Here is a 19,346-nt window from a genome sequence, read left to right as displayed (position 1 = left end):
GAAAGAAAGAAAGAAAGAAAGAAAGAAAGAAAGAAAGAAAGGGAAGAGAGGATTTGGTTTTAATCCAGTTGTAAATCAGTGTTGGTAACTGTGAATTAGAGACAGAGCAATTTCAGCCCTCTCTGTTCCCAATTCTTCTCAAATCTTAAATCCAGTTCTCCACATTTCTGCAGCAATTTGCAATCCTCGTGAAAATTCTTCCGCATGTTGTTGTCAATTTATCCCAATAAGCACATTTTTGTATGCAGCTTTGACTTACAGAGTCCAGATTTTTGCAAGCAATTCCTCCTAAAAGAACACATTTTTGAATGTTATTTTCTCCAATATATTCATATTTATGCGTATTTTTTTACCTTACAAATATGCATTTTTGTAAACCGTACTTGGTTGGAGAACTGCATCATTTATTATTATTTTTGGATGAATGCGGATGGCTGTGCTTCAGTTTTAGTATTACAGGTGTCCCCCCCCCCCAATTTATGTGGGGGGTTACATTCCGGGAGCCCATACACATAAGTGAACTCGCATAAAGTGGGGAGCACCCTCTAAAAAACCTCTTAAAAGCCTCAAAACACCTGTTTCTTCCTGCTGTCCAGCTCTCTCTCCACACAACTCCCTCTCCAACTTGAGCCGAAGCTCTGGGGCCGGCTGGAGGCTGGATGATGCACAGTAAAGCATCTGTGCAGCTACTGCTGCGCTCCCCCGAGTGTCAGCTGCTAGACGGGGAGCTGAGCAGCCTAAACAAAGCCCCACTGTACCTCAGGTCTCTTTGGGGCTTCATCCGCCCTCGCTGACATCTTCTCCAGCCTCTGAGGAGTTCTCCAGAGCTCTCCTTCCACTTCCTGGTTTGTTGTTGTTTAGTCGTTTAGTCATGTCTGACTCTTCATGACCCCATGGACCAGAGCACGCCAGGCACTCCTGTCTTCCACTGCCTCCCGCAGTTTGGTCAAACTCATGCTGGTAGCTTCGAGAACACTATCCAACCATCTCGTCCTCTGTTGTCCCCTTCTCCTTGTGCCCTCCATCTTTCCCAACATCAGGGTCTTTTCCAGGGAGTCTTCTCTTCTCATGAGATGGCCAAAGTACTGGAGCCTCAGCTTCAGGATCTGTCCTTCCAGTGAGCACTCAGGGCTGATTTCCTTCAGAATGGATAGGTTTGATCTTCTTGCAGTCCATGGGACTCTCAAGAGTCTCCTCCAACACCATAATTCTAAAGCATCAATTCTTTGGCGATCAGCCTTCTTTATGGTCCAGCTCTCACTTCCATACATCACTACTGGGAAAACCATAGCTTTAACTATACGGACCTTTGTTGGCAAGGTGATGTCTCTGCTTTTTAAGATGCTGTCTAGGTTTGTCATTGCTTTTCTCCCAAGAAGCAGGCGTCTTTTAATTTTGTGACTGCTGTCCCCATCTGCAGTGATCATGGAGCCCAAGAAGGTAAAATCTCTCACTGCCTCCATTTCTTCCCCTTCTATTTGCCAGGAGGTGATGGGCCCAGTGGCCATGATCTTCGTTTTTTGGATGTAATTCCTGGTACCGTTCTATTTATTTAATTATTTCCTGGCAGCGCATGCATGTGCGGTTGCGCACAAGTCGGCTGCGCGTAAGTGGGGGGTGCCTGCATTTCAGAAACTGCGGATTGGGTAGATCTGGCTTTGAAAGGTGACCCCAGTGGCCATTTTGTCCTCCGTACAGTCTCTGAATAGGTATGTATCTCCCCAGGTGCATTGAAACACACATCCAGAAAGTATAAGGTGTCTGGAATTTGCATCAGCTACAAGCCTAGTAGACAACTTCTTGGGCGTAGCAGGATTTATGTTGGGGGGGCACCCACTTGTCATCATGCTCCGTCTGGCTCCATCTAGCAGATTCGGAATGAAACGTCTCCCCAACAGTTGTTTTAAATGACTTTCTGTTGACCTCAAGCTCTCGGGGGAAAACCTGTCAAAATCTTCAGTGGTTTCAAAACTACGGAATTAAATAAAAATAATAACAATAACATCGTTGACTGGGGCCTGAGGGCTCTCCGCAGTATAAATAGCCTGTGGGGAATTTCCAGTCGTTTCTAGACAGGCCTCGCAGGGGCGTACTCTCAGGAGAGAAGGCCAGGAACGATGAGAAGCTTCCAGAAGCTGAGCTACCTGCGATGCGATTGGTCGGTTTGCGGAAGCCACGCCTATCGCTCTGTCGGTTGCATCTCTCGAACGCGCCACGACATCATCCAAGTGACCTCTGTGAGTGCTTTCAAATATTGTGATCATTCCTACTTTTAGTTAAGTATTTTGTTTATTTATTTACTTGATTGAGGGGGAGCAGCTGTCCATCCCCCGCCCCCCAGACCAAGCCCATGGGAAACTTCCACCTTGTTGGATTGGGGCATTTTGGTGCACCCACCTTGGGCATTTTCAGGCAGGGAGATCACTTTTTGCGTGTTAATCGACAGCTTTCAATATAAGGACAGCACCTGCCCCCTCCCTCTCTTAGGAAAAGCCATGTACTGCATCCCTCCTATTTTGTACCTTTCTCAGCTCCGTTGCCACGATGCTTTGCGTTCGCAAGGACAGGTTTCCGGAGGTGGGGGAACCCTATGGCAAAAATACACTAGAGAATCGGCACAGTAATATGATGAAGACTGTGTTGCCAAGGAGCAGAATGTTTTAAGCAAGAGCGTGGTTTTTCCCTCCCCATATTGCAACTAAAGATTTGATCTAAAATTAGATTTTTTTTATTTTTTTAAAAAAGGGGAAAAGGAGGAAATAAACCAACCACATCCTCACGGAGGGGAGTCGGAGGAAATGGAAGTAGATGTGAGCAAAGGAATTTCTTCTCCATCCTGGAAATCAGTGCTACAGGAGAGGTCCAGGAAGAGACCAGAGGGGTGTGATTTGAGAACTCCAGTGGGTGGCGATGGAGGCAGGGGGAGAGAGATCTGTCTCTGTAATTGCAGGCTTTTCAGTGCAAGCTGGGTTCTTTCTTTTTCTTTTCCCCCTCCCCTCCCTCTCCCTCTCTCCTGCTCTCGCAAGCCTGAAACCTGCTGAATAATTCATAAAGATGAGAAGCGCCGAATTTCCCCAGGCTGATAATACAGTGTGCATGCTGTAAAGCGAGAGAAGATGCTCCAGGTCTTCAGATGAGCTGCTGTTGCTCTTGAGGCCATTGCCCAGAGGGTGCTGGGACTCCTGGTATTTCCACAGCTGAGGCTTCTTTTTTTCTGCCTTGCTTGCTTCCTCGCTCGCCTGCCTGTCTTTGGGTACTCGTTGCTGGCTGCACTCGACCAGGAGAATCTAACTTTGCTGCAGTCATGGAGATTTGGAGGCAAGCTCTGGATTTCGTCTTCCTTCTGCTTGCCTGGCTTGCAAACACCAGCCTTGGATCCATCGGCAAGCTTCTTCTATTGTGATCTGGCATACTTGCAGCCTCCTCTGTGTAGAAATACGGTGAAGAAGACTCACGTATCCCTTCTTTCACCTCTGCCAACAACTGACTCTGGAGACCTGTCACGATCTGAGAAGTTGGTGTTTTTCCATGGGATCCAGTCTTGCTCTTTGCCTGTTTTGGAGATCACCGTCTACATTCTGGGACGTCATGTATGTTTGGTACTTTTCTGACGATCTGCTTTGGCTCCTGCTGTGTTCTGCCTGGTCTAGGAGATTTTCCTGGATTTCTTCCTGGCTCAGCTTAGCCTTCTCCAGAACTGAGCAGTGCTGAGGTTGGTCTGGAGAGCCTCATTTGTGTGCCACACAATGCCCAATATCTCCTTCTCCTCTTCTTCCTCCTCCTCCTCCTGGAGCTATAGATCCTTGCAACAGCTGCTTTGTGAAGAAGACTCCCTGGGGACGAGGATCTCTTTGTCTCTCTTCTACTTGCTGCTAGCCATCTACGGGACCATATCCAACATCATGGTCATCTACCTGGTCTTCACCTTCAGGAAACTACGCACCACCAGCAACGCTTTCATTGTCAACGGTTGCGTTGCGGACCTCAGTGTCTGTGGCCTTTGGATGCCGCAAGAAGCGGTGCAGGGACTGCTCCCTTCCGGGTCCCCAACAGTGCGGTCAGAAGGGTACCGCTTGCTCCGTGCTGGGCTGGTGGGCCTTGGGCTCATCGTCTCACTGCTCTCCCACCTGCTGGTGGCCCTCAATCGCTATGTCCTCATCACCAAGCCGCCCATCACGTACCAGGCTGTTTACCAGAGGAAGCACACGGCCTGGATGATCAGCTTGTCCTGGGGGCTGGCCCTCCTCCTCGCCTCCATCCCCCCAGGACTGCAGATGTGGCAACCCAGCCGGCAGGAGTCTGGAAATGGCACCAGTACCAAGAGCTCGAACTACATGGGCCTTCTGGTAGCCCTGGCTGTCCTCAGCCAGACAGTCCTCCTGCTCTACTGCTACATGGGGATTGTCAGGAGGGTGAGGGGCAGTGTCAAGCGCGTCAGCGTCCTCAACTTTCACCTGCTCCAGCAGCTCCCCTTCCCAGCAGCCCCGGCGGCTCCCCGCCGGGCCCGGCGCCTGAGCAGCATCTCCGTCTTGCTCCTCTGTCTCGCGTTCCTCCTGGCCACACAGCCTCTGGTGTGGGTCAGCTTGCTGGGCTTTTTCTTCTGGCCCATGCCCCGGGGGCTGCAGATCGCCAGTTGGCTGCTCTTCTGCTCTCTCTCTGCCTTCAACCCGCTGCTCTATACGTGGAAGAACGAGGAGTTCCGCCGCTGTGCCCGCTTAGTGCTACCTGGAGGGGAAAACCCGGCGGTGGCGGTAGCTGCCGCAGCGGCCACTACTGCCCTCCCTACAGTGTCTCTTCCCTCTCAGGAGCCATCGCAGCTGGGGACCAAGGTGGAAAGTCTAGGCAGCTTAGTGCTTCACTGATACCCCCCCCCCTAAATCTGCACGCTCTTAGGTGAAAAGGTGTTGGGAGACATTAGCCTTGGACTCAGGCAGGGGTCAGCAAAGTTTTTGTGGCTTGGGCCGGTTCACGGTCCCTCAGACGCCGCGGTGGGCCGGAGTGTGTGTGTGTGTGTGTGTGCGCGTGTGCATGCACGCTCAAATGCTATTTCCGGCACTCCTTCCTGTGCGGAGGAGGGGTGCGCAGCTTCCCATTGGCTGCAGGAGCTTCCTGCAGCCAATGGGAAGCCGGCCAGCATCATGGAAGGCAGTCCCTGCTCTGCTCTGCGCCAGTTTAGCGTGGCGCACGGGAGCTGACCAAGCAGGCGGCAGGGGTTCCCAAGTGGGTGGTGGGGGTCCATGGGCCGATTAAACGACCCCCATGGGCCGCTTGTGACCCATGGGCCTTAGGTTGCCGACCCCTGGACTCAGGTATCGCATGTGGGCCATTGTCAGCAGGTGGGGATGTTGTCCTTTACAGAGGTTGCTTCCAGATAACCTGCTTTGCCATCATTTACATTGATTCGTTTGCACAAAGTCCACAGGGAGGTTAGATGATGCTAGCTATTTATTGCACGTCCATTCTGATTGGTTTGCAGTGAGGTCAAGTGACCTCATGCTGGGCAAGTGTCACGCCAAACTTTCTGGTGCCACTTTCCTCATGGCAAAAAAAGTTCCCTTTGGGAGAGCAAGTGGTTTAGTTGCTCAATATCCATTTTTAATGGTACAACCTGAATTTGCCTGGACGGGACGAAATCCCATCTGAAAATAGCAACAGTCTAGAACTCCCTTATTAGATTCCCCCCCCCCCCCAGAAATGGGAAGTCTGGATTAAACAGGGCATGGCCGGGGGCGGGGAGGAGGATACAACTGAGGCTGCATGCACGAAGAGCGGCAATCCCATAATAAGCAGCCATCTGGAAGCACCCACCAAATGACTCACTGAACTGCACGGTACTCCACTCCCTACGGAGAGGCTTTTAAAAAATAAAATAATGCACAGACACTTGTCAGCTTTAAAATGTATATATTTGTATCAAATCTCTTTCACACTTTGTGGAGCTTTTCAGAAAAAACTCAGTGCAGTCAAGCGGATGAAAAGATCTGATTATATACCTCAATTTTTGGCCTCTCCATGTGTTCACTGTTTCGCCTGAATGTTTTGCATTCCTTATTGGCTTTTACAAACTACCAACGGAGGAGACTGGCTTGTAAAGGAGAGATTGCCTTAGCCGATGGATAAAGAGCGCACGGTGGCCACAGATAAGGTGCAAAGGATCTATCTGAAAGATTTTGGAAAACAGAGGGAAAGACTCTCCGTTTGAGCCATTGAAAACCTATCACCAGAGGCAGACAAGGCTTCACTCCTTAGAGAATCTTGGGCATTAATGCAGCAGATACATCCCCCACCCCAAAGACTTCTGGGAACTGTGGTTTCTTAAGGATGCTGGGCTATGTAGTTCTGTGAGAGGCAAACTACAGTTCCCATGATTATTTGGGGATGTTTTTTACAAGTACGCTGGTGCTGTCTTTCTGCTTGGTTTACGAACGGTGGGCTTTTTTGGGGGGCACACCCAAGGCAGAAGTAATCTGCCCTTCAGTTCATAATTATCCAAAGCAAGTGAGCTAGGGCAAATATCTCCCCTTTTTAGGGTTGAGAACTCCCCATGATGAGAAACGACGGCAGAGAGCACAGAGGGGGGAGTTAAGGCAGCTGCTGTGAGGGCCTAAATTCTCCAACCAAACAGCTCACTGGGCAACCTGTGGGCAAGTAGCCATTTTGGGTTGTATCCGACTCTACTTAGGATAGACCCAACTGGAATCAACAAACTGAAGTGAGTCATGCCTATTAACTTCAATGGGTTGGCTGAGGATGGCTAGCGTTGAACGCACCCCTACAAGCTTAACCTACCTCTTGAAAGGGTTTGCGTGTGTGTGACAGGTGCCCTTAGGGCATGAGGAAAAGGCAACAGTGAACAGAGAGGTTCTGTTCATAGGATAGGAGGATCTCTCCTAGGACCCCATCAGTGGAAGTAAAGGTTCCCAGTCTCATGGGCGGTGGTTCAACCCTAGGAATTGGGTGGGTGGGGGGTTCAGTCTAATTTGCATTTAAAGGCGAAGCTTCCCTCGTTCACCCTTCCCAGTACAATAAGTGGACCAAAGCACTTCTCTGAATTCTCCAGTGGTGTTACCCAGGCAAATAATGTGTACTAAAATGCATATATTATGGAGAAATGTACGTAAAGATGCATATATTGATGACAATGGCATATCTCCTTCCCAAATCATTACATTAGAGGGACTTGCCAGAAAAGGTATATATATTAAATAAAATTGCATACGAAACTTGTGTTAGGAGAAATTCCTCTAAGAACGTGGGTGAATTTTCATGACGACTTTTTAAAAAAAAAATCACAAACTAATATGTTTTCATGTTTAGCTTTGTAAAAATCATACAAAATCCAATAAAAATGATATTTTTAAAAGACTAAAAAGAAAAGAAATGTGGAGAACTGCTCAAGATTGAAAAAAATGAGAAAGAGAAAAATCAAAATGGACTCTTTCCTCATCCCTGATGTCCCTGAATGCAGTCATTCACTTCCAGCCATTTTATGGAACGGCAGCCGTTTTTTAATGGGCAGGAAAACTAAAGCACTGCCATATCCTGAAGCTGTTGACCCAAAACATTGCCAGACTTCAGCACTCACTATTCCTGACCATGCTGGCGAGGGCTGATGGGAGTTGGGCATCCAAACCATTGAGAAACCACCATGTTGGGGAAGGCTGCTGTAATGTTACAGTCCCAGGCTTGCACAAATATGCCTATGCTGTAGTAATGATGAAACCCCTACTGCTAGCTAGCTTTCTTGTGGAGATCTTAGAAGGAATGGAGCTGTGTGGCCAATACACTCTTGGTCCCTGGATCACAGGAGAGAGAGAACAGAGCGGCTTCTGGCTGAGTCTATGAACGTTGACCAAACTTGGTCTACATTACATTGGTTGTGGTAGCTAACATGAAGTTCTCCAGATGTTCCTGGACTCCAGCTCCCGCCAGCCCCAAGCCAGCATGGCCAAAGACCAAAGATAATGAGAGTTGTACTCCAACCACACCTGGAGAGCACAGCATTGCCTACTCTTAATAAAGGTAAACAGGTAAAGGACCCCTGGACGGTTAAGTCCAGTCAAAGGCGACTATGGGGTTGCGGTGCTCATCTCCCTTTCAGGGAGCCAGTGTTTGTCCACAGACAGCTTTCCGGGTCATGTGGCCAGCATGACTGAAGAAGAGTTTGGATTTGATATCCCGCTTTATCACTACCCGAAGGAGTCTCAAAGCGGCTAACATTCTCCTTTCCCTTCGTCCCCCACAACAAACACTCTGTGAGTTGAGTGGGGCTGAGAGACTTCAAAGAAGTGTGACTGGCCCAAGGTCACCCAGCAGCTGCATGTGGAGGAGCGGGGAATCAAACCTAGTTCACCAGATTACGAGTCCACTGCTCTTAACCACTACACCACACTGGCTCTTCTGGCGCAACGGAACACTGTGACAGAAACCAGAGTGCACGGAAACACCATTTACCTTCCCGCCACAGCGGTACCTATTTATCTACTTGCACTGGTGTGCTTTCGAACTGGTAGGTTGGCAGGAGCTGGGACACAGCAATGGGAGCGCACCCCGTCGCAGGGATTCAAACTGCCGACCTTCTGATCGGCAAGCCCAAGAGGCTCAGTGGTTTAGACCACAACGCCACCCACATCCCTTTACCTACTCCTAATAGAATACGTTGGTGCAGGTTTCTACAGAACATTTTTCCCGGCACTGAGCCAAGATGGGATGGCCATCTGGCCCCTTGCATCCTATGACTCAGTGAACAATCTCGTTGAATAACGTGGGAGAACTATTTATACAGGTACAGATTTACCAGCTCTACCTATGAACAAAAGCAGGTTTCATCTTTCCTAATATGGAATTTTCCAGCCCGCTTGAACGTTGCTCTCTCTCTCCCCAGAATGCAGAGGCTGATGACAGCTGACAGTGGGTAGGCTGCTAAGTTAAGCCTCCAAGGGGGCACGATGTGAGCTAGTACTGAACACATGTCATTGTTTGTGCTGCAGCAGCAGATCTAAAAGGTAGAATTAATGCTCTGGGTACAAGGCTGTGCTCCCATGCTTTCCGTGGGAAGGATTTGGGAGGGTCCAGCTTTGTGATTAAGCAAAGCAGTTATAGGATATACTTCAGTCGTCAAAATGCTTTTTAATATATTGTTTTCATATTTATTTTTTATTTGTTTTTAGGGCACAATATATCACCATAACAGTTAGAATTCCATATATACTTACCTAATATTGATATTAGGGAAGCGGGTGGCGCTGTGGGTTAAACCACAGAGCCTAGGGCTTGCCGATCAGAAGGTCGGTGGTTCGAATCCCCGGGACGGGGTGAGCTCCCGTTGCTCGGTCCCTGCTCCTGCCAACCTAGCAGTTCAAAAGCACGTCAAAGTGCAAGTAGATAAATAGGTATAGCTCCGGCGGGAAGGTAAACGGCGTTTCCGTGCGCTGCTCTGGTTCGCCAGAAGTGGCTTAGTCATGCCGGCCACATGACCCGGAAGCTGTACGCCGGCTCCCTCGGCCAATAAAGCAAGATGAGTGCCACAACGCCAGAGTCGGTCACGACTGGACCTAATGGTCAGGGGTCCCTTTAACATTACCTTTAATATTGATATTATCCAAATAGATGTATTATTATTTCTAATGCACTTATATAACTCTCATTTCCCCCCTCCCCCCTCAACCTACTGTATTTTATATAAATGAGTTCCAAATTTCATTATACTTGGTCATGAAAAGTCTCCATCTATAAGCAATCCGCTTCTATGTGGAAACTGCAGTCAGGCCTTGAGTCCATTGAATAAATGGAGCTGTACATTTATTGTCCCAACATAGCAGTATCAGTCTTTTGGCCATAGTGTGGGCACAGAGATATGTTGCCCCGTTGTCAGATTCCCTATAGCTCAAAAGAATATTATCCTTTGAAAATGTTTGCCTTTTTTCACAGAGAAGCACAGATTCTTCAAGGCTTGGGAGAACCCTGTCTTGTGTTGCAATATTGCAGTGATAACACTAAATTTTGCAATTAATACATTTCATTCTACTGCATTGCCGTTCCAACCTAATTGCCAACTTAATCTCAGAGCAATTTCAAAAACCATGGCACTCAAATAAAGTATTTGGAGACTCGGGATCTCTGGGTGCTTTTTAAGGTTGCATGGAGCGTAGGACAGGCAAATATTCAGAAATATTCTGCTTGATCCACACTTTCTAGGCACAGGGGTGAGTGGTTCTCCCGTTGTCCTGCTCCTTTCCCAGGGAAAACCCAGTCTTTAGTGATAAATTGGAACAGACGGCAATCCATTGGAAACCCGAATTGCCGTTTGCTCCGACTGAGCACTAAAGAGCAGTTTTCCCTCAAGGTAAGCAGTGGTACAAGAGGAACTGTAGAGAGGCACAAAGAGTGAGCAGGGGGAAAGGGGTGTTCAGAGGCTTTTCAGAGGGTGCTCCCCACTTTACACAATTTCATTTATGGGGTGGGCAACATAACCGCCATGTAAGTGAGGCAACACCTATATTCAAAGGTGTTGATATCCATGATTGCCTTTTAATAGCCTGTTACTTTGACATAAATCAGAAAGAGGTGCTTCCAAGCTTCTCCAGGTGACTTTCTTGAGCATCCATCCAGATTTTCTTGCATAAAGCTTGCACAGAGGTTAGATTGTGTGCAGTCTATATAGAGCAATCATTCTGATTTGTTTTGGGGTGGTATTTACATGACCATGGCTACTCATCTTGATTTGCTTGCATGGAAGTTTTGCACTTTCCCATTACAGTCGTACCTTGGATCCCAAACACCTTGCAAGTCGAACATTTTGATTCCTGAAGGCCGCAAACCCAGAAGTGAGTGTTCCGGTTTGCGAACGTTCTTTGGAACCCAAACGCCTGATGTTGGTTCCGCGGCTTCCGATTGGCTGCAGGAGTTTCCTGCAGCCAATCGGAAGCCGCGACTTGGTTTTGGAAGTCAAACGGACTTCCGGAACAGATTCTGTTCGACTTCCGAGGTATGACTATAATTGGTTGGTTAGCCCACATTTTTTTAGTCTATAGTTCCCTGTCACTTTCCTAACTGCAAAAGAAATGTGTTGCTTCTTTTGAAGTTGATTTGTTGCGCCAGAGCATTTCAAGTGCGCAAACTTAAATTTCCAGTATGCAACTGAATCCCTCCTGCAAAACATTGACAGTCTGGAGGCAACTCCAGATGCAGATAGAGTTGGGGGCGCTGCATTCTTCACCTTGCCTTGGGAAATGTACAGTACATCTAAAGGTTTTCCTTTCCTGTCCCTGTTCTTCACAGCACAGCATCTAAAAGGATTTGGGAATCAAAGTAGAGAGAGAGAGAGAGAGAGAGAGAGAGAGAGAGAGAGAGAGAGAGAGCGCCTTTAAATTTTTTTCTATAAAATGCCATCCTTTTTCTTGGAGGCTGCTTTTAAAGAATGTGCACTTTAAAAGAAACAAACAAATGGAAACCTGAACAAAATCTCACCCGTTTTCAATGTCAAGCTGTAACCGTACTTCAAAGTTGGCAGTAAACAACCAAGCATCTGCTCAGAACTCGATATTTAGTGGAGTCGTGACAGCTCTCGTCCTCTGTTAAGTAGTTATACATCATGCATTTCCAGTTTTGTCTAATACCCACAGACATTCCAGGAACTATTGAAACTGATGTGTGTTGAATTTTGGGGCAGCCCTAGCCGTGGTGGGAACCAGAGTGGGAAGCCATTTTTTTCTGATACTGCGGCTCCATTATTCCATGTTGATGGTAACATTATGTGATAACTTGTTTGCATGAATCCAATGGCCTGGTTCCCAGGTCACTATAAACTCCAGTTTATCTTAAACCATGGTTTAATTGTGAACATACTGCTACCCTGCCGACACGGGTGGCGCTGTGGTCTAAACCACTGAGCTTCTTGGACTTGCCAATCAGATGGTTGGCGGTTCGAATCCCTGCGACGGGGTGAGCTCCCATTGCTGTCCCAGCTCCTGCCAGCCTAGCAGTTCGAAAACATGTCAAAGTGCATGTAGATAAATAGGTACTGCTGCAGCGGGAAGGTAAGCAGCGTTTTCATGCACTCTGGCTTCTGTCACAGCGTTCCATTGTGCCAGAAGTGGTTTAGTCATGCTGGACACATGACCCGGAAAGCTGTCTGCGGATAAACACCAGTTCCTTCGGCCTGAAAGCGAGATGAGTGCTGAACAGCTTTTCTCCCTGTCTCAGATGCGTGATGCGCATATGACTCAAATAAGCCAAATTATGGCTTCTCAGCTCATCTGAACCTAGACGAAGACATGTTTGTTTGTTTCGAACAAGCCACAAGTGGCAAGCCAGAAAAGTTTATGTCTGTATCATAGGCAATCACTTGTTTGAAACAAACGAACTATGGTTTGGGCTCAGATGACATGGCAAGCCATGGTATAGCTTGTCTGAGTTGCGCAGGGACCCCCATAGTGGGGAGAGGCACATTCATAACCATGGTTCAACACAATTTGCTGCTTATCAACCGAGACCATAATGTCCACTCAAGCGCAATGCTTTTCCATTTACCCAGTTTGCATAGTCATGCAGTGTTGATATGCCACGTGTTGTATATGGTGATATGAACACATGACAGATGGGGAGAAATTCTATTGAGTTTGCCTTTGAAGATCTACTTAATTTGCACTTTCGGAACAATATTTTATTTATTAATCGATTTTATCAGATTTATATACTGCCTTTCATCATAAGATCTCAGGGTGGCTCACAGAATATGTGAACTGACACAGCCATTCTTTGAAATTTGCACTTCTCCAGATTTTGCAGTTCTCCAAACAATGTGTACAAAATGGCCGCTTAACACCCTTCGCCAAACCTGATATTCAAACTAGCCAGTCCGTAGCAGCCTGGGGGACATGGTTTTGGAGAGTGGACCTGAGGGAAGCAGGCTTCTTTTACAAAAAAAAAAAAGGCCATTTACAAAAATGCATATACTGGGTAAAGTGTACCATAACATGCATTATATTGGGGAAAATTGCTTTGCAATTTTTTGAACTCAAATGCTGAACTCAGACTGGTGTGAAAATGCGGTGAACTGAATTTCAGGCTGGAAAAATTAGAAACGGGGAGAAACTGAAACGAACAGATTCACCCAATCTTAGAATAGGCACCATTTCTGCAGCACAACATCATTTCTGAGGTGGCAGATGGGGTCGTTTATTTCCTCCTCCCCTCATTTTTGCTTCGATACAGCGAACCATTCAAGCATCCTGCACGATCAAAAGTGTGTATGTCAAAAATTGTTACAGTCCTTTTGCCCAAAGTTGCCCATTGACCTCGGAAATGCAGCATTGAATCTGGTTTTCCCATTTTCTCCATGTAGCTAAATTCTGTAGCCTGAGGCTTGCTAGGAACTTTTATGACATGAAAGGAAGGAAGCATGGCGTGTGGGCTTCTGACTCATTCAAAAGGGTAACAAAGACCCGCCGTGACATCAGAAGGCTGACGGTGAACAGAAATAAGAGTTTACTAGGTTTCGGGGCTTGCTTAGTAGCAGCAGGAACATGATGAGAAAGAAAAGTAAGGAGGAACAGAGGCAAAGAAGGAACCTTTGGTGACACATTCATTGTACAGTAGAGGCCTCAGGTAGCATGTGAATCATAGATGCTTTTGTTAATACACAGAAGGCTTATACTTCATTTTATGGAAGATAATCCACTAATATATAACCTACGATTCTAGGCTGCCTAAACCCGGCTGGTGGCCGATACTCCTGCCATTTACTGACAGGCCTAGAGAGAAATGAATTGCATTCGCGTAGTGGCAGCAATGGATAGCAGAATCCAATCCTTTCCATTATGGGGCAATGCGATAAGGCCAGAGTGTCTGCTCTACACCATAGAGTTGGGCTAGAGAGGCACAAGCTGCTTGGCTTTCACCCAACATGGGATTTTTCATTTTACCCTTGCCTGAAAGCAAAAATAGCCTGCAAATTGGTTTTTAAATTTTCACACGAAACAAGGCGTAACATAGAAAGGCAATGAATTCCCGCCTTTGCTTGAACACTCCTCTGCTAAAAATCCAGTTACGCTAATGTGTGTATTATTTGCTTCCTTCAAAATGCGATAAACACATCTTGCCACTCCCTGCCCATTTTTCTGAGTTCTCTCGTGATTGTGCCCTTGTCCCTTCCATCAGCTCCTTGTGCTCTCTACACGATCTTGGGTAGTGGAAAAAGTAAATAACCCCATCCCTTTACATAGGAACCAGTTCTAAGTGATCGAAATATCTTTGAGCCAATGGAGGCTTTTTCTCAACATCCATAAGGAGTGAAGCTAGATGGTGCTGTTCTTCAGGCAGATTCCGCCTAGCAGGTTGGCTACATTGAAATTGAGTAGTCATGTGTCTCTGGCATTTTTCTGGAGGTTGCTTTCTCTGTTCTTTTTTTAGAACAGACAAACAAACAGGCACATCTTAACGCACAAAGCCACACACGCAATACATCCATGACCATTGGCCAGGGTTGCTGGGACCAATGGTTGCTGGTGGAAGACCACAGATTTGCTGCACCGGTTTTACTCTTTGAAAGTTTAGGCCACAGTAAATTTCTGCAACTGAGTTAATTTAAATCAGTGGGATTTAAATTAAGCCACGACTAACTTGCCCTATGGGGACGCGGGTGGCGCTGTGGGTAAAACCTCAGTGCCTAAGACTTGCCGATCGTATGGTCGGCGGTTCGAATCCCCGCGGCGGGGTGAGCTCCCGTCTTTCGGTCCCAGCTCCTGCCCACCTAGCAGTTCAAAAGCACCCCTAAGTGCAAGTAGATAAATAGGTACTGCATTATAGCGGGAAGGTAAACGGCGTTTCCGTGTGCTCGCCAGAGCAGCTTCGTCACGCTGGCCACGTGACCTGGAAGTGTCTCTGGGCAGCGCTGGCCCTCGGCCTCTTAAGTGAGATGGGCGCACAACCCTAGAGTCGGACACGACTGGCCCGTACGGGCAGGGGTACCTTTACCTTTAACTTGCCCTATGGATATTTGCACTGTGGATTCAGTTAACTTGGTCTTGATTCAACCCTTAGTCTTTAAAGCACCACAAGATCTTATTTACTATGAATTATGCTTAGGCATAGGGACGCGGGTGGCGCTGTGGGTTAAACCACAGAGCCTAGGACTTGCCGATCAGGAGGTCGGCAGTTTGAATCCCCGCGACGGGTTGAGCTTCCGTTGCTCGGTTCCTGCTCCTGCCAACCTAGCAGTTTGAAAGCACGTCAAAGTGCAAGTAGATAAATAGGTACCGCTCCGGCGGGAAGGTAAACGCCGTTTCCGTGCACTGCTCTGGTTCGCCAGAAGCGGCTTAGTCATGCTGGCCACAAGACCCAGAAGCTGTACGCCAGCTCCCTCAGCCAATAAAGCGAGATGAGCGCCGCAACCCCAGAGTCGGCCACGACTGGACCTAATGGTCAGGGGTCCCTTTACCTTTTATGCTTAGGCATGAGTGAGCTGAGCTATAAGAGACACATGCTTGAAACCTTAAATGAGTTATGTTAAAGATGTTCAAGGAAGAAATGTTTTGTTCCCCTCCTGCCTCTTGCAGCCCATTGAAAACTTCTCAGTGTGGTCTACTGGACAGTGTGGAACAAGGTACAGTGGGCTGCTGGGCGAAGAGGGAATTGCCCCCAAATCAGTCTTCACCCAATCCAATACTAGGTGATTCTCTGCTCCTGCAGAAGCCTCTTGCAGCCCATCCTACATTGCCCAGGAGGGGCCCTTGACCCTTAGGATAGGAGGTACAGCTTGGCTGCACAGGAGAGGAGGGAAGAGGAAACTTCTGTGAACTTTGAACAGACATGTGCTTATGGATGAAACATTGGCTGCTGCTCCAGCAGTGGGGCTAAATAAATACAAACTGAAATAGAAGGCATGGTCGATAATCTTTCTGGCTTTGAGAATTCTGATAGAGTTGTCAGAATTAGTCTGTCGAAATGGCGTCCGGTTGAAAGTATCAAATAGCGGCTAAAGTGTCCGTGAAAATCCAGGCCTAGGGCATCCTTTATCAAAAGTGTTGATTTTTCGGCTCAACAACTTTGCCTCCTCCAAAAAAAGACAGACAAGGAAGAGGACAAGCAGACTGCATACGCGCCAACATTTTGTGTCCCAAAACCAGGATGCATGTCTTCCTGTTGGTGCTCCCATGCGGGTCACATGACCCGCACAAGATCACAGAGCCAAAAAGACATGCCCCAAATACACACAGTTTGAGGCGTGGTGTGAGATCGCGGCCCTGAAAGTAGCGCTGTTTCAGGGCGAAATCTTGGTGTGAGATCATGGTGCCCCAAATGGCCACCATGCTCTCGTGGGAACGGGATGTTCCAGTTTTTCTGGGACACTTGCAGGGTATAAGCCTGTCCGTTTAGTTTTCTTCAACGATTTCTGATAGGTCTGCACAAGTTATAAGACTCCTCCTCACCAAACCAAGCACACCTGACCAACCATGGATCTAGAAGTCACCTTGTTTTGCTGCCTGTTGGGAATTGAAAAACAAACAAACAAAAAACCAGGGATGCTGTCATGCACCTAGAAGGCCATGTTATGTGGACGGTTGGCTGCTTTGGGGCTGGTGGACTCACAAGTTGTGCAGGCCAATCTATATTATTTTCTTCTGTAGTTTTTTGACATAGCCATTGCTAGCAAATACTACCTGTGAGGCCCTAAATCTAAGCTCAGACTTTACCTTCATTAACTGGCAGAGAGCTGAGCTGAGAGCCAAACTAAAGGAAACACTATGGATGTGTGATCATGGATCACTGCCTTGCCATGGCAAAGGGGCTTGAATAGCTCAGAGAAGCTATGAGCTATGCCGTGCAGGGCCACCCAAGATGGACAGGTCATAGTGGAGAGTTTTGACCAAACGTGATCCACCTGGAGCAGGAACCGGCAAGCCACTCCAGTATCCCTGCCAAGAAAACTCCATGGACAAAGGCAACAGGCATATAAAAGTTATGACGCTGGAAAATGAGCCCCTCAGGTCGGAAGGCGTCCAACATGCTACTGAGGAAGAGCAGAGGACAAGTACAAGTAGATTCAGAGCTGATGAAGCGGCTGGGCCAAAGCCGAAAGGACGCTCAGTTGCGGATATGCCTGGAAGTGAAAGGAAAGTCCAATGCTGTAAAGAAAAATATTGCATAGGAACCTGGAATGTAAGAACCATGAACCTTGGTAAGTTGGATGTGGTCAAAAATGAGATGGCAAGAATAAATATTGACATCCTGGGCATCAGTGAACTAAAGTGGACGGGAATGGGCGAATTCAGTTCAGATGACTATCATATCTACTACTGTGGGCAAGAATCCCGTAAAAGAAATGGAGTGGCCCTCATAGTCAACAAAAGAGTGGCGAAAGCTGTACTGGGATGCAATCTCAAAAATGATAGAATGATCTCAATACGAATCCAAGGCAGACCTTTTAACATCACAGTAATCCAAGTTTATGCACCAACCACTGGTGCTGAAGAAACTGAAATTGACCAATTCTATGAAGACTTACAACACCTTATAGAAATGACACCAAAGAAGGATGTTCTTCTCATTATAGGGGATTGGAATGCTAAAGTAGGGAGTCAAGAGATAAAAGGAACAACTGGCAAGTTTGGCCTTGGAGTTCAAAATGAAGTAGGGCAAAGGCTAATAGAGTTCTGCCAAGAGAACAAGCTGGTCATCACAAACACTCTTTTCCAACAACACAAGAGACGACTCTACACATGGACATCACCAGATGGGCAGCATCGAAATCAGATTGATTATATTCTCTGCAGCCCAAGATGGAGAAGCTCTATACAGTCAGCAAAAACAAGACCTGGAGCTGACTGCGGCTCAGATCATCAGCTTCTTATAGCAAAATTCAAGCTTAAACTGAAGAAAGTAGGAAAAACCACTGGGCCGGTAAGATACAATCTAAGTCAAATCCCTTATGAATACACAGTGGAAGTGAGGAACAGGTTTAAGGATTTAGATTTGGCAGACAGAGTGCCTGAAGAACTATGGATAGAGGCTCGTAACATTATACAGGAGGCAGCAACTAAAACCGTCCCAACGAAAAGGAAATGCAAGAAAGCAAAGTGGCTGTCCAACGAGGCCTTACAAATAGCGGGGGAGAGAAGGCAAGCAAAGTACGAGGGAGATAGTGAAAGATACAGGAAATTGAATGCAGATTTCCAAAGAATAGCAAGGAGAGACAAGAAGGCCTTCTTAAACAAGCAATGCAAAGAAATAGAGGAAAACAATAGAATGGGAAAAACCAGAGATCTGTTTAAGAAAATTGGAGATATGAAATGAACATTTCGTACAAAGATTACCATAATAAAAGACAAAAGTGGTAAGGACCTAACAGAAGCAGAAGGCATCAAGAAGAGGTGGCAAGAATACACAGAGGAATTATACCAGAAAGATATGGATGTCTCGTACCCCCCAGGTAGTGTGGTTGCTGACCTTGAGCCAGACATCCTGGAGAGTGAAGTCAAATGGGCCTTAGAAAGCATTGCAAATAACAAGGCCAGTGGAAGTGATGGTATTCCAGCTGAACTATTTAAAATTTTAAAAGATGATGCTGTTAAGGTGCTACACTCAATATGCCAGCAAGTTTGGAAAACTCAGCAGTGGCCAGAGGATTGGAGAAGATCAGTCTACATCCCAATCCTAAAGAAGGGCAGTGCCAAAGAATGCTCCAACTACCGCACAATTGCACTCATTTCACACACTAGCAAGGTTATGCTTAAAATTCTTCAAGGCAGGCTTAAGCAGTATGTGGACCGAGAACTCCCAGAAGTGCAAGCTGGATTTCGAAGGGGCAGAGGAACCAGAGACCAAATTACAAACATGCGCTGGATTATGGAGAAAGTTAGAGAGTTCCAGAAAGACATCTGCTTCTGCTTCATTGACTATGCAAAAGCCTTTGACTGTGTCGACCACAGCAAACTATGGCAAGTTCTTAAAGAAATGGGAGTGCCGGATCACCTCATCTGTCTCCTGAGAAATCTCTATGTGGGACAAGAAGCTACAGTTAGAACTGGATATGGAACAACTGATTGGTTCAAAATTGGGAAAGGAGTACGGCAAGGCTGTATGTTGTCTCCCTGCTTATTTAACTTATATGCAGAATTCATCATGCGAAAGGCTGGGCTGGATGAATCCCAAGCTGGAATTAACATTGCCGGAAGAAATATCAACAACCTCAGATATGCAGATGACACAACATTGATGGCAGAAAGTGAGGAGGAATTAAAGAACCTTTTAATGAGGGTGGAAGAGGAGAGCGCAAAATGTGGTCTGAAGCTCAACATCAAAAAAATGAAGATCATGGCCACTAGTCCCATCATCTCCTGGCAAAT

At 46.9% G+C, this 19,346-nt stretch overlaps 2 protein-coding genes across 6 annotated transcripts in view; both read left to right on the top strand.

The window, feature by feature from the left end:
• Positions 1 to 19,346, top strand: part of CDC14A (cell division cycle 14A) — a 95,371-nt gene that overhangs the window by 61,036 nt on the left and 14,989 nt on the right. The gene's annotated exons all lie outside the window — the stretch shown is intronic.
• On the top strand, positions 1,616 to 7,951 carry GPR88 (G protein-coupled receptor 88). The gene is made up of 2 exons (XM_081008764.1): positions 1,616 to 2,237; positions 2,746 to 7,951. Exon 2 carries the CDS (start codon positions 3,747 to 3,749, stop codon positions 4,860 to 4,862), a length of 1,116 nt encoding a protein of 371 aa, XP_080864890.1. The 5' UTR covers positions 1,616 to 2,237; positions 2,746 to 3,746; the 3' UTR covers positions 4,863 to 7,951.

The sequence above is a fragment of the Podarcis pityusensis genome (assembly GCF_964106645.2).
Source record: "Podarcis pityusensis genome assembly, chromosome: 6".
Taxonomy (NCBI): Eukaryota; Metazoa; Chordata; class Lepidosauria; order Squamata; family Lacertidae; genus Podarcis; species Podarcis pityusensis.
The sequence above is the reverse complement of the archived record's forward strand: the minus strand, read 5'-3'. Positions and strand labels throughout refer to the sequence as shown.